The following is a 15,311-nucleotide window of genomic DNA, read 5'->3' as shown; positions in this document are numbered from 1 at the left end:
GGTCTGCAGCACATGTCCTGTGAGGAGCGCCTGAGGGAGCTGGGGCTGTTTATCCTGGAGAAGAGGAGGCCCAGGAGAGACAAGGTGGTGTCAGGGCACAGGTTGGACTTGATAACCTCCAATGTCTTTTCCAGCCTTGCTGATTCTGTGATTCTCTGAAACCACCCTTGGAGCAGGTGCAGGATGAGCCCTGGGCCTCCTCTTCAGAAGCTGCAGCAGCCCAGGTGCCTCAGCTTCTCCTGCCAGCCCCAAAGCCCATCCTGTCAGTCCTGCAGAGCCTCTGCAGCTCCTCCTCATTACCCAGAACAGGGAGCCCCACAGGCAGACACAGCAGCCCAGATGTGCCCCCCTGGCCTGGGGTGCCTCTGGCAAGGGAGCAGCACCAGGCACTGCAGGAGCCTGCCGACAATTCCTGCAGCACTTGGAGGATGATCCTGCTCCCCAGGGGATGGTGCCAAGTCAGGAACTGCAATGGGGAGTGGGGCCAGAGAGGAAAGGGCAAACAGGGATGGGCTGTTTGCAGGGCAGGGAACAGCAGTGGACAATAGGAAGAAATCTAGACCAAGGAAGAGTAAAGAACGCAAAGGTGAAGCCAAGGAAATACTCAGGGCAGTTAGGGGGTGGCTGCCAGGCAGCCCTGGCTCTGAGCAACAGCATCTGCAGTGGGACAGGAAACTCCCAGCTGATGGGAACAAACTTTCTGGCTGACTGCAGAGGCCAGGACAAAGCTGAGTGGTTTCCCTGGTGTCCCCCAGCCCTTGCTGGCCCCAGGGGCTGATGGCATTTGTGCTCCCTCAGGTTCATGTCTCCACAGAAGCAGCATGGGGGTGCTCCCGCCTCCTCTGTGCAATGCAAACAGGGGCTCCTGAGCCAGTGCTGCCGTGGCTGTGCCTGCAAGGATGCGGCACCTCTGTGATCTGGGGGAGAGGCCAGGGCTGCAGAGGGGGGATGTTGTTGGCAGCTCCATGAGGACCCTCTGGGACGCTGCCCTGGGTTGTGCAGCACACTGGGGATGGATCAGCCCCTGCTCTGCTGCTCCTTCCCGTCTCCCCCAGGGCCCTTGCAGAGCCCCAGCCATGCTGTTTGCCCCAGCCTGCCCACGGCCAGCCTGGGGCTGCTCACCCTGGGGCTTTTCTGTGCTGAGCACTGGCCTGGCCGTGTTCTTGAGAGAGCCTGGGCAAGGAGCCTGGAGCCCCCAGGACCTGGCCTGAGGCGTCAGCGCTGCCCCAGCAGTGCCCATGGCCTGTCCCTGCTGCAGCCCCGGCACTGCCACCCCCAGGACTGTGCCCGGCCCCGAGAGCACTCAGGCCCTGCAGCAACACCAGGGCCACCAGGGCAGCGGGGCAGGGCCACGGCAGCAGCACTGGCAACACCAAGTGCTGCTGCTGCTGCTGCTGGGCACAGCTGCTGTGCCAGCACTGATCTGCCCCCAGCTCTGCACACAGACATTGCTGCTGCAGCTCCAGAGAAGGCAACAAAAGGGCATCTCTGGAGAAATCTCTGCTGGGAGATCCTTTAGTTCCTTAAAAGCCTCCAAGAACGCAGCTCGTCATTGGCAGAGTTTGTGGCCAAAGTGAAGGTGGAGCAAAACAAAATGAGAAATGGCACAAAAAAAGGCTTTTTATTCTGTACAATAATATTAAAAAAAAAAAAAAAAGTGGAAAAAAAACTCACAACCACACCAATAAGTAGTATCTAAGATGACTTTTATTCCAAGTAATTTGCAGAAATTGGCAACCACTTTAATGTTTCTGAACGGATCCAGTCATCAGTCTTCTCACTGCAGCCTTCAGCTCCTGGTTCCTCAGGCTGTAGATGAGGGGGTTCAGGACTGGAGGCACCACCGAGTACAGAACTGATAGGGCCATATCCAGGGATGGGGAGGAGATGGAAGCAGGCTTCAGGTAGGTAAATATGCCAGTGCTGAGGAACAGGGAGACCACAGCCAGGTGAGGGAGGCAGGTGGAAAAGGCTTTGTGCCGTCCCTGCTCAGAGGGGATCCTCAGCACAGCCCTGAAGATCTGCACATAGGAGAAAACAATGAACACAAAACAGCCAAGTGCTAAAGAGGAACTAACTGCAATGAGCCCAAGTTCCCTGAAGTGAGATTTGGAGCAGGAGAGCTTGAGGATCTGAGGGATTTCACAGAAGAACTGGCCCAGGGCATTGCCATGGCACAGGGGCAGGGAAAATGTATTGGCTGTGAGCAGCAGAGCATTGAGAAAGGCACTTGCCCAGGCAGCTGCTGCCATGTGGGCACAAGCTCTGCTGCCCAGGAGGGTCCCGTAGTGCAGGGGTTTGCAGATGGACACGTAGCGGTCGTAGCACATGATGGTCAGGAGATAAAACTCTGCTGAGATGAAAAACAGAAAGAAAAAGAGCTGTGCAGCACATCCTGTGTAGGAGATGGTCGTGGTGTCCCAGAGGGAATTGTGCATGGCTTTGGGGACAGTGGTGCAGATGGAGCCCAGGTCGCTGAGGGCCAGGTTGAGCAGGAAGAAGAACATGGGTGTGTGCAGGTGGTGGCCGCAGGCTACGGCGCTGATGATGAGGCCGTTGCCCAGGAGGGCAGCCAGGGAGATGCCCAGCAAGAGGCAGAAGTGCAGGAGCTGCAGCTGCCGCGTGTCTGCCAATGCCAGCAGGAGGAAGTGGCTGATGGAGCTGCTGTTGGACATTTGTGGTTCCTTGGCATGAGCATCTGCGAAAGAAATAATAATGGAATAGTTGGATTTTCAGAGGACTTTAAATATCCCAGCACAGCCTGGGGACACTTTCCCCCCACTGCCTGCCCAGGGCTCTGCTGCCTGGAGCTGTCCCTGCCAGCAGCTGCTTCCCTGTGCCCAGGGCTGGGCCCTGCCAGTGCTGCCAGAACCCAGCCCAGCCCTGGGGGCTCAGCTCTGCTCTGCAGACCCCTCCCAGCTCTGGCACTGCCCAGGGGCAGTCTGGCTCTGCAGGCTCTGATGGCAACCCTGAGGAGGCTGGAAAAGCGACACTGATGCTGCCTGAACGGGGCCCTGTGCTGATCTCAGTATCTCCCTGGATTATTCAAATGAGGGATTTTTTTTTTTCTCCACCTGAACCAAGAGATGAATATCTCTGTGCAATTTCCCATCCAGGCAACCCAGAACTGTAGATTAAAAAAGCAGGATTTTCCTTTTAATGCCGCCCCTGACTTGCTGTGCTCCCTGTATAATCTACTTGGAAATATTCTGGAGTTCAGTGCCATGCTGGTAGCAGCCCTGAACAATGCAGCATGCTCACCACACAAGGAGAAACTTCCAAACCTTACCAGATATCTCCTTCCACCCCGATCTTGTCCCCCAGTGCTGGGAGCAGCTCCCCGGGCTCGCTGAGAGCTGTCCCTGGCAGGCAGCAGAGTCCCTGCCCCAGCACAGCAACCTGGGCTGCAGGAGCCTGCTCTGCAGGACAGCCCTGGGCACCCCTGGCTGCTCTGCACAAGAGAGAATCAGAGAATGTACTCACAGGGTCTGCAGGCATTGGGATGTTCCACCTTTAGGAGATCACTCCAGGAGCTGCAGCTGCATTGTCCTGCAGCCAGAGGTTCCTGTGCCAAGGGCTGGCAGGGATTCTGCCCCAGGCACTTCTCAGCACCTTCCCAGCCCTGACTGATTGAAGCTCTCTGTGCCTCTGGGCTGTGCCCAGGCTGGCTGCAGGCAGTGCCCCAGCCCTGCTGGGCTGGCAGAAGAGCTTCTCATCAAGAGAAATGTGCTTTTGAAGCTCTTCTTGGTTACCAGCAGCTGCCTCTGTGCCAGGAGCCCAGTCCAGCTCAGCAGCACAGACACAGCAGCAGGACTTTAATGACCCTCTGGGGCTTTGTGCTCTGGCCCTGAACATCAGTCCCTGAGAGACAGCTGAAAAAACCTCTCCAGAACTCCAAGTCAGAATCCAATTCCAAAGTTTCTTGGACTTTTAATGGGTCCCACTGAGGGACACAACTGAGAAAGTGTCCCCAGGCCTCAGGCAGAGCAGAGAACTGGAGGCACTGATGACAGGTGGGGACAAAGAGAAGCCAAGTCTTGGTGGCCTGGGGCACAGTCTGTGCCAGCAAGGGCTGGGAGGAGACACCTTGTCCTGAGGCCCTGGGGCCTCCTGGCACAGCCCCAGCCAGGCTGGGCACTGTCAGCCCCTTGTCCTGCCCTCAGCATCCCCCCCTAGCCCACATCCCAGTGGCCTCAAGGATCTGCTGGAAGGAGTCCCTGGGGAGCCTTGCTCAGCAATGGCCCTGGGGGCTCCTGAATGCTCCCAGGGAATGCAGGTTTTTCAAAGGACTTTGGGTTTTGGTTTATCTTGACTTTCTGAGAGGTTTGTGCAATCATGGCCTCCAATTATCTGCTGTAATTAGTCCCTGGAGAGGCTTTGTCAGTAACAACATTCAGTGGGGCTCATTAATGCTTCAAGGTACTTCAGTTATTTTAAGGTACTTGGTGTTTCCCTTTTGATACAGACTCTGTGAGAGGTCTGTGCCATCATGGCCTCAATTATCTGCTTTAACGAGTCCCTTGAGAACTATCTACTGACACTCAGTGGGGCTCATTAATACTTCGAGTTACTCAACGTTGTTTAAGGTACTTTGGATTTTCCTTTTCACACCGAGTCTTTGAGAAGTTTTTGTGCCATCCTGGTCTGCAATTCTCTCCTCCAAGGAGTCCATGAGGAGCCTGTGTTGGAGAGGGACCTCAGTGGGACCCATTCATGCCTTGAGACACTTTGGGTGTTTCCTCTGACTTTGACTCCTGGAAAGGTTTGTGCAATCTCCTCTCAGGCCCTGACATTCAAGAGCTCCAAATGCACCACAGGGCTCATTAGGATCCAGGAAGTCCTGACAAACCATGGCTCTGCCTTGATTTCCCTCTGCTCTTGGGTAGTTCTTCAGAAAGGTTTCCTGCTGCATTATGGAGAAATATTTAAAAGAGCTATTAGGAAATACATAGTCCTGTTTTAAAGAGTATCTTTTATTACTCTTCTCTTTCAAGTAAGGTCACTGCAGTATTCTGTGGTTGATATCAATCCGGGGTCTCTCCTAAGGAGGCCTGGCCTGCTCACAGAAGCTTTGCCTTGAGGTCTGACCCTGTGTGGACATCCTTGCTCCACATTGCCCAACCCCATCCTGTCTCTCCTCACTCACCTGGGACCTGCTTTGCTCTGAGAACTGCACTCAGGCATAGAGGGATTTTACCTTTTTAGTTTTTTGAGGCAATCTAAAACTCCTGAGTTTCCCTATTGAAAACAGACACCCTCCTCAAATGTGTGCCAGGACCAACCTGCCACCAAGGGCACTGCAGACCTGCCCTGGGCCAGCTGTGAGGGTGGATCATCATCCCAACCTGCCCTGGGCCATGGCAGGGGGCTGTTGCCATGGACACTGCACTGACCCCACTGCTGGGTTTGGCTGCCATGGCAACCCTCATCAGTTCAGGTTTCCTTGGAAACCACCCCAAGGAGCCATTTCTGCAGCCAGGTTCCATGGCCACTTGCCTGCAGAGCTGTTGCTGTCTTCAGCTGCCACGGCAACCCGCAGGACAAAGCAGTGCAAGGGCTGTTCCAGGGACAATTGCAGTGACACTCGTTGGTGTCACCAGGTGCCATGGCAACGGCCACAGGGACCTGTTCCTTAGTTTGGGGCTGAGGCAACCAAGGCCTGGACCCGTTGGGATGGTTGGTGGCCATGGAATCCTGCCCTGGGCCCCTTGCTCAGGGCTGCTGTCACTGCCCAGGGCCAGAGGGGATCCCTTGCTGGGGGCTTGTGCCACGGCCACCTGCCCTGTGCCGCGCTGGCCGCTCAGGCACCAGGAACCAGCAGCAAAGGGCACTGCCAGGGCCAAAGGCCAGCTCAGCCAGACAGAAAGGGGCAGTGCTGGCACTGTTTCCATGGCAGCCCTCACTGGGGGTGACACCTGGGTCACCTGTCCTGGCAGCTGCCATGGAAAGCCCTGGCAGGGACTGAGGGCACAGACACTGGCACTGAGACACGGCTGGGCCGGGTGCTGAGCACAGGGCTGAGCACGCAGAGATGGTTTTGTTCTTGCTGAGCTGCAACAGAGCCAAGGCCTGTCCTGCCCCTCCTCCAGCCACCCTGGGCAGGGGCTGGGGCTGTGGGGAGCTTGGCAGGGGACACAGCCAGGACAGGTGACCCCAACTGACCCCAGGGATACCCCAGACCACAGGACATCATTCTCAGTGTATGAAGTGCAGGGAACAAGGAGGAAGGGGGGAATGTTGGAGTGAGAGGTTTTTGCCTTCCCAGGTAACTCTTAGGCAACAGGGAGCCCTGTTTCAGCACTGGGCAGGGTCAGTACCAAAGACACAGACACCAACTTAAGGAATCCTGTAATTTATATAATTCACAGCTGCAAAGAATTACAAAAGGATAATCTCAGCAAAGGACATAATCGTGAGCAAAGAATTACAAAAGAAGTTCAGCAATCCAGTGCACACCAGTCATTACCAACATAGATTGCCTGCAGTGACTAAATAAAGATCCATCACCAGTTACCCTCAGACTTTACCATCACCCAGATCCACACTTCAGCTGGGGCAGACAAGGACTGCAGAGCCACTCCCAGACACTGGGAATTCCCGCAGGTGCCTCCACCTTTGCAGGCAACCAGGCTCCAAGCCTTCTGTGAAAGGACACAGCTTTTACACTGTCAAACAAACAAGCTGACATCACTGCTAGTGTGAGAACATCTGGTTTCATTCTCCTGTTTGGTTTCTCCCAAAGCCTGGCCAGGGCCCCAGGAGGAATCAAGGGAGTTGACTTTGATCCTTCACCCCCAAACAAGGCCAGATGGGACCTTGTCTGGTTTCTGAATACAGAAAGAGAAATCCATGTTTTATCAAGGAACACATCCACTGATCATGTTGTTAATAATGCTTTGTTAGGGAGTGGATACAAATGTAACATTTGGTTGGAAGGTTCATCTAGAGATGAACTTTGCCTCCGGGCCTGTTCAGGCCTTGATCCCAGCCTGTTCAGGCCTTGCTACTTGGATGGGCCCTGAGTGCTACAATGAAGTACAACCTTCATAACCATTCTTTCAACAGCACAATTTAGATTTAGATATTAGGCATAAAGGCATCTCCCCTTGTGCTTCGATTAAGTGCTCTTAAATTTCATTACTCAGAGCTATTCACATTCCTTTTCAAACATGCCTAAAGAGTTGCTACTATTCTCTCTTCTTTATCAAATGCCTCTCTTTTCTTGAGACTGTCTCTTTTAAGACAAGTCTCAATATTCCACTTTCCAGCACAAAGTGTCACAACAACTTGCACATGGAATGTTAGAGTGCACACCAAGTGCACACACTGCAGTGATGACAGACACTGCCACAAATGCATTTCACAGCAGCCTCCAGTTTGGCAGCCCTGAAGCCAATCCCACCAAGAAGAATTTTCTTCTTTCTGCCACTCTTCTCCTGCTCCTTCTCTCAAGGTGATTGCTGACTGTTGGCCTTCAAACCCATCACTGACAGCAGTGCAACATTCCTGTGCCATGACAGCCCAGGCTCCTCCTTGGCCAGCAAGCAGATAATCCAAGGCCATGTGGTTCTGTGGAGTCCCCATTTGTGTTTGTTGGAGCCCATAGGATGTGCTACTGGACGTTTTAACAGCATCATTTGCTACTTCCAATAATCCTTTCAGCTTATTCATGTCAACTCCACAGGACAGGGCAGCACACATGGGGCACAGGATGAACCAGAATCTTTTGCTTTCTGAAACCCAAGGCACTACTTGGGAGGAAAATGTTCTCTGGGCTCCAGGTCTTCCTTGTGCTTGTTGCTGAAGGACCCTAAATGGTTGCCCTGCAGCCAGGAGTGGGGTAACACTGACACTAAACCAGCTCCAGCAGCCCAAGTTCTACTGACATTGGGAGTGATGGTAAAGCACAGAAATCCTCTCACACTGTGGCCTCTGTAACTAGAACAGGCTTCGGTTCTCCTGAAGGGAAATCTTAGTGAGTCCTGTCAAACGGATCATTGTATTCCTGTGTTTTCTTGAACTGTCCCTTCATTGACAGTTACGAGTAAGAGCCCATGGACTGAGTTCTGGCCAGCCCACAGGGTGGGCCCTCCAAGGGAACCCCATTCCTCCCAACTTCAGCTGAGAACAAACCCAGCAATTAGTGACACGGAGTATTTTGGCTACCCTGATCTTGAAATTTGCAGAACTAATCAGTAAATTTTGATGACTAATCCCTTGGTGAAACACTGGAGGTGTTTGTGGCAAACAAAGATTCTGGCTGACTATCAAGGTACAACTTACAGACATCAATAGTACTTTAGTGACACTGTTCTTAATTTTTTCTAAATCTCATTCGAGATAGGAACAAAAATTGTGTTGTCCATGGAGGTGGTGCCTTTTTAATTCCAGAATAATGCCCCCAAGTCCTTTGCTGTTCAGCTTTACCATGTTGTCTGTGGCTAACAAGGCTTGGTGGGGCCCTTTCCCCTTTGGCTGGAAGGGGGCCGGGTCCCAGTCCCTGAGGGCACCCAGGCTCCTGGATGGAATTTGTGTGCAAGTCCCTCAGTGTCACAGCAGCCTTCACAGGGAGCCCTGTGGATCAGAGCATTTTCCAAAGGGGCCATTGGGGCAAACAAGGAGATTTGGTCTGGCAGGATGTGTAAAACAGTATCCTTTAACACCTACTTGTTCTCACACAGAATACTTGGCTGCAGGGACATATTCCCATTGTTCCTGCCCAGGTTTCAGGATTCAATGTTGTCTTTCCTAGAAGCTGCTCCTTCAGCTGCCTCAGGAGGGCCTTTTGGCCTCCGGGCCCACACAGGCTCCATTATTAGGACTGCTGGATCCAAACCCTTTATCTCCACAAATGGTAATGACTGGAGGTGGATCTCCTTTTTTCACAATCATTCTTAAAATTGCAATATCAATAATTGTGCTACCCTGTCATGGGGTTGAATAACCCAATCTTATTGACAATTGTTTAACAGAATTACTGTAATTTCTCCTTGATATTCTGCATCAATTCCTCCTTTCCTCCTGCCATGACATGAACATTTTGCAAGGCCAAGCTCCAAGCAAGCAGTTATGAAACCAAAGTGTCCTGGAGGAATCTGAATTCCTGTCTCAGTATTGATAGCTCTCATTTGCTTTGGATTTATCCTAATTAATTCCAATGCATGAAGGTCCAGCCCTGCAGCCTCTGGGCTGGCCCTGCCAGGGGCCATCACACCCACAACAATTTCCCAGGCAGTCCAAGCCTCTCTGCCCATGGTTGTAGTTGCAAATTGGGTGCAGCTGTGCACAGCCAGGGGTTTCTATTTCTTCAGTGGGCCATTGTTAAGGGCATGGAGCACATCTGGGAAATGGGTTCTCCGTGGGGACAGGTTCCCATCTCCTTGTGTTTTCAACTGCTCTTTTAACAACCCCTTCACCCGTTCAGCAAATCCTGCATCTTGAGGATAGTCTGGTACATGAAAAAACCCTGCAGTCTTAATCACGGTATTTTTCACAGTAACAGACAAAGCACTCTGCATCACAGTATCAGCAAACCCTGTAAAAACAGACAATTTTATCCCCTCCTCCTTTGTTCATTGTATACAATCTCACAAAGTTTACCTCTAACATTAGGGTTCTGGCCAATCCTTTTCTGTAGAGTATTTAATGTTACATCCCTGAGCAGCCAAAGCTACCAAATTAGTATTGTCGGCACTATTTCACATTATTACAATTTTATACGTAGATATAGATATTGATATAGAAATATAGATATAGCTAGATAGGTATAGAAATACATATAATATATATATCAATATATATATTAAGGTCTTATTATACTATAAATATGTACATAGTTATTTATCATATTAATATTTCACTTGCACAAATGCATCGGAGCTCAAGATTAAAACCTTCTTCTGTTGCTCCATGTGAGAGCATTCCAACAATAACTGTTCCTTCTGAAGGTGCTGTTTCCAATGTACTGTTAACAAATCCATCTTTGTCTGCCCAAACCCACAAGTTCTTTTCCTTTTCCGTATGCAATTTTTGGATACATTTTAAGACAACCAGGGGTTCAGTTTATTTTAAACAACTGCCCCACTGCTCACACGGTGCGGCGACCTCAGCCCGCTCCGGAGCCAGAGAACTCCATAGAAGGGCTTCCCATCTGGGAATTTCTGATGGGACCGATTCCTCACATTTACATTTAACAAGAGACATTTTGCTGTGATCTGGCCAGACTGTGCCAGTTTTGTTTTACCAATGGGCAGGGTCAGCCCCAAAGACAGAGACTCCAACTGAAGGAATCAGTGTCATTTACTGCAGCTCAAAGCAGCAAAGGATCACAAAAGGAGGAGCTCAGCAATGCACCCAACCATCACCACCAAAGATTGCAGCAGTGATTAAGAAAGATCCAGCATCATTTACCCTCAGGCTTTACCATCCCCCAGTTCCACACAGCAGCTGGGGGAAGCTGTCCCAGCCAAGGGCTGCAGAGCCACTCCTGGACACTGGGAATTCCTGCAGGTGCCTCCAGCCGCAGGTGAGGCTCCAACCCCGCTGTGAGAGGGCCCAGCTCTGACAGTGCTGAATGAACAAACTGACAGCACTTCTAGTGCGGCAACATCTGGTTTCATCCTCCTCTTGGGTTCCTTCCAAAGCCTGGCCAGGGCCCCAGGAGGAGCCAAGGGAGGTGACTTTGATCCTTCAGCCCCAAACAAGGCCAGATGTCAGATTTCATGGCCTATGTCTGGCTTCTAAATACAGAAAGGTCAATACATGTTTCACTAATGAGTGGCTACATCTATCACAGTGCTAATGACCATGCATATTTCATTAATGAGCAGATACAAAGATAACCTTTGGTTGGAAGGTTCATCCAGAAGTCACCTTTGGCTCAGGGCTGCTGTTCAGGCCTGGGCACTTCAGGGACGTGGTTTAGTGCTGGGCTTGGCACTGCTGGGTGAATGGCTGGGCTGGATGAGCTCAGAGGTCTTTTCCAACAGAAAGGATGCTGTGATTCCAGGATTTTATCCACTGCATTCAGCTAGGTCTGAGCAGCATTACTTTGCTCCAAAAGTTCCCTCTTGCTCAGCTCCTGTGGCCTATGGCTGCACCTCCTTCAGCTCCTGGTGCTAAGCTGCTCATGCTGAACGAGACAACTCAGAGAGATGAACACAGTCCATCCAATTTCTTCTGGGATACAGAGAGGAGAGGGTGTGGAAACAGGAGCATTGTTTGCTGTGGCCTCCTCTCTGTCCTTCATGGCTTTGAGTGCATTGAACCAGCCAGGAGCTTTCTCCAAGAGTGCAATGGAGCAGCTGCTCCTTGTGCCAGGTCTGGCTCTCTCCAGTCTCTGACCTTGCCTGGTTTTGTCCCTCTTGCTGTGCCCTCTGTTCCCCCAGGGCTCAGTAGCTGCTGCCCAGGACTGTGGGACTGGCACAGATCCAGTGGTTGAGACTCTCCTTGCTGTGACCTTGGAGCTGCCTGGGCACAGCAGCCTCTTCCATCTGGGAGCTCCCCATGGACAGGGAGTCCCCAGCTCCGTTCCTTGCACAACCTCCAGGAGCCCAGGGCTGCCATCTCAAGTCCCTGCTGGCACTGGGGGCTCCCAGGTGCCTCAGGCTGCTGTGACACCGCTGCACACGGGAGGGAAGAGTGGCAGGGGCTGTGCTGAAAGTCAGCTCCATGTGCTGCTGCTGCTGCTGTGGGGTCATTTGGCCAGGCCTCTCCCAGAGTCAGGGATCAGATCCAGGCCCTGCTGCTGCTCCCTCGGGATCAATCCCAGTTTGGGTGTTGCTGTCAGGGCCAGCAGGAGCGGTGGCTGGAGCAGCAGGTGCTGACAGTGCCCCAAGCCCCGGGGCTGGAGGGGTCCCTGGGCTGGGGCTGGGAGGGAGCTGCCCCTTGTTCTCCCTCTGCCCCAAGCAAAGCTGGGCCGGGCACAAGTGGGGCAGCACAGCCACCAGGGAGCCTGCGAGTCTCTTCCAGCCCTGGCTGCTCAGAGTCTGGGCCTTGGAGTCTCAGGTGGCCAAAGGCAGCTGCTCCTGGTCCCTCTGTGTGCCCCCGTGTTCAGCAGTGCTGCTCCATCAGTCTGTGCCCAGCAACGGGGAAAAGCCTCAGCCCTGCAGGGCCAGGAGCTGCTAGGCTCTGCCTGAGCAGCTCAGCCAGCAGGAAGGGAGCTGCTCCACACGGGAACCAGGAGCAAAGGGCTGCAGCATCTCGTGCTGGGGCAGAGCCCAAATTCTGAGAGGGAATAACAGAGTTATTCATGTGCATTGGTGCGTCAGCACTGCAGGTGCTGTGCCTGCGAACACAGAGTTCAAGATGGGCAAAAGAATTCTGCAGCTCTTGACTGGATCAGGATGTCAGCAGTGCTGAACTCCAGCACAGTCCAAATGAAACACTTCACACCTCTGCTCATACTTGCTAGCTTTTTTTCTTCAGGGTATCCAGAGAAAAGTAAACAGAGGAGGAGCCTATATTTTCCTTGTTTATCAGAAATGTTTCTCATTTTGCTGTACATTCCTTTTTTATTACGAGTTCTCTGTTAAAAAAAAAAGGAAAAAATAAAAATATGAAAGATAAAAACAAAATACAAATGTGTAGTGAAAATCTTCTCTAACTTTGGATTAAGAGGTAACTGATCTTTTTAAAAAGAGAACTCAGTTACTTTGTAAAGGTTCTGATGGCATGGATCCATATTACTGACCCCAGCATCACTTTTTAAAAAGATTCTGGGTTTTGTTTGCAATATTAAGTAATTTTAAATTGTGGTTGAATCAATAGGAAATTGAAAGATGGATTGTGCATGACTGTGTCTTGAGTGTAAAAATATTGCAGTTTGAAATTTGGATTTCAAGTGTTGCAAATGAAAGTTATAAATCCCAATGGATTGTGTGACAGCAGCTTTTCCTAGAGGATGTGCAGCACTCCAAGGACTTCATCAGTGGGGTTGGGGGTACTTGGACCTTTGTCCTGTGCCACTCTGAGATGTCATGGAATGGAACTTCGCCTGCCACCAGCCCAGGTCACCCTCTGCCACCAAAGCTCCTTGGACCTTGTGCCCCCAGGCAGGCACAAAGTGTTTGTGCTGCTCCCCCTTTTGCACAAACCCACAGAGAGCTGGGATTTTTCCAAGTCTCATGTCTGCATTGGGCCATATTCCTAGAGAAGCAGCAGCCCATCCCAATGAATATGGCGAGTTATATGGATGGTTGTGAGCTCTACTTCCTGCCTAGAAATCCTGAAACTGCTTCTGAATGCTGCTCCTTCAGCTCTTGGACACCTTCTCACACAGAGCTGGGGAAAAAAATCCCCTGGTCTCTGGCTAAAGAGTGAGTTATGCCAAAGTTAGAGTTCTGTGCGAAGTCTCTATCCACTCCTATCCTATTAATATACCAATATGTGGGGGTATGCATGGATGTGTCTTGTACAAAAAGGAAGGAGTGTGCAAGCAACGTGACTGACACTTTCACTGTCCATGTTCATCCCATACCCATGGGTACAGAGATATTATGGAAACTCCCGCGCACACAGAGCCTTCTGTCCCTGGGTACAGAGACATCCAAGAGCCCCTGGCACACACAGAGCCTTCTGTCCATGGATTCAGAGACACCCAAGAGCCCCTGGCACACACAGACCCTTCTGTGCAGGGATACAGAGACATCCAAGAGCCCCTGGCACACACAGACCCTTCTGTCTCTGGAGGATGGAGCTTGGTGGGTGGGGGCGGTTGGTGGGCAGCAAGTCCCGGACAGCAGGCCAGACCCGGCTCCAGCCCTGCCAGGCCCTGCCAAGGCTCAGTGCAGGATCCTCTGGAATGGGAAAGCCCTTCAGCCTTCTCTCTGCCCAGAGGGACAGTGCTGGCCTGGCAGCACAGGTTGTTTTCCCCTCAGGCTGCAGGAGATGAGAACACAACACTTGCCAACACTGAGTGCGAGGCACAGCTCCAGGTGCTCCCCATGAACCTCAGCTCTGGGAGCACTGTCTGCCCCAAGCTCCAGGGGCTGCAGTGGGAGCCCGGCTGGGCTCTGCCCTGGGGCCATCCTGCAGGGACAGCTGGAAACAGGGAGCATTCAGCTGCCACAAACAGCCAAGCCAGGGCTGCAGGGCAGCTGCTCCAGCCCGGACTGCACTGCTGTGTGCTGTGCTCTGGGGCTGGGGCTCCCCACACAGGGGACTGGACTGGTGTGCCAGAGGAGACAGAGAAGCTTCAGCTTCAGCCTCACTGAGGTGGGTGCATTGGCTGGGAAGAGTGGGGAGGCTCAAGGGGATTCACAGAGCTCATCCTGCTGCAAGGACAAGGATGAAGGGAGTTGGAACTCAGCAGTGAGGAGAGCTGAGGGCTGGAGAGTGGCTCTGAATGACACTAAAATCCCACTGGACCTCTGAGACATTGCTGCTCCTCAGCCAGTGACAGCATGAGTCCCTAAACCTGGGGCTCAGCCCTCCTTGTGGTCAGGGGCATCAAGGAAGGCAACAGAGTGATGGAGACAGCAACGGGCTGGGAATTCACTGGGGGAAAAAAGGGAGCAGTTGAGAAGTAAAAGGCAGGTGGGGGAGAGAACTGTTCAGAGAAGGGCTGAGCTACATCTTGAGCAAGCTGAAAAATGTCATTTGGAGTCATCCCAAATTGATTTGATTTCAGAAGGTATTGAACAAGTTTAATTTTTGGGAGGTGTCCACGCTGCAAACTTGAGCTGTGTTGCCAAAATGCTCAAGCAAGTCTGTGCTGCAGGTGACACCATTTCTTCTTCGGCTGATTCCGGCCCGGTGCTGAGCTCCAGCAGAGCCCTGGCAGAGCCCAGAGCAGCCTCAGCATCCGCAGAGCCCGGCTGCAAGGAGAGAAAGCAGAAACTGCCCGTCAGCTGAGGGCTCCTGTCCCCTTGTCCCAGCTGCCCGTGGTGCCCAGGCCATGCTGGCTGTGCCCAGAGCTGTGCCCAGAGCTGCCCACCAGTGCTGCCTTTGGGAGCAGGGCAGGAGGGCAGGACATGTGCCCAGCATGCAGCCAGCCATGGCATATCCACCTGCTCAGCAGCTGCCCAGAGCAGGATGCTCCAGTGCTCGCTGCCATCTCCCAAAAGCTCTGATCCCACCCTGCCAAGCAGACGGGGACCCACCTCATGCCATCCATGGCTGGAAGAAAAGCTGGTCCCAAACGATGTCCTCAGCCTGCTCCAAGGGCACGGCCCATCCACGCCACAGCTGCTCCCAAGAACTTCCTGATCCAGACTGGACCAACCAGAATGCTTCCTCTAGAAAAACAAACAACAAATTGTTGAAAATAGATTACAGACAAAAAGGGAAAAAAAGAACAAAGGTAAAAATCA

At 52.3% G+C, this 15,311-nt stretch overlaps 2 protein-coding genes across 2 annotated transcripts in view; both read right to left on the bottom strand.

Moving 5' to 3' along the window:
* Nucleotides 1-15,311, bottom strand: part of LOC135305610 (zinc finger protein 850-like) — a 179,042-nt gene that overhangs the window by 134,068 nt on the left and 29,663 nt on the right.
* On the bottom strand, nt 1,743-2,507 carry LOC135305687 (olfactory receptor 14J1-like; the record flags this gene model as incomplete). Its single annotated transcript, XM_064429440.1, has 1 exon — nt 1,743-2,507. A coding segment is annotated over one exon (765 nt), but the record flags the coding sequence as incomplete, so codon positions are not given.

Source organism: Passer domesticus, chromosome 8 (genome assembly GCF_036417665.1).
Source record: "Passer domesticus isolate bPasDom1 chromosome 8, bPasDom1.hap1, whole genome shotgun sequence".
NCBI lineage: Eukaryota > Metazoa > Chordata > Aves > Passeriformes > Passeridae > Passer > Passer domesticus.
Note: the sequence above shows the minus strand (reverse complement) of the source record. Positions and strands in the feature narration are given on the sequence as shown.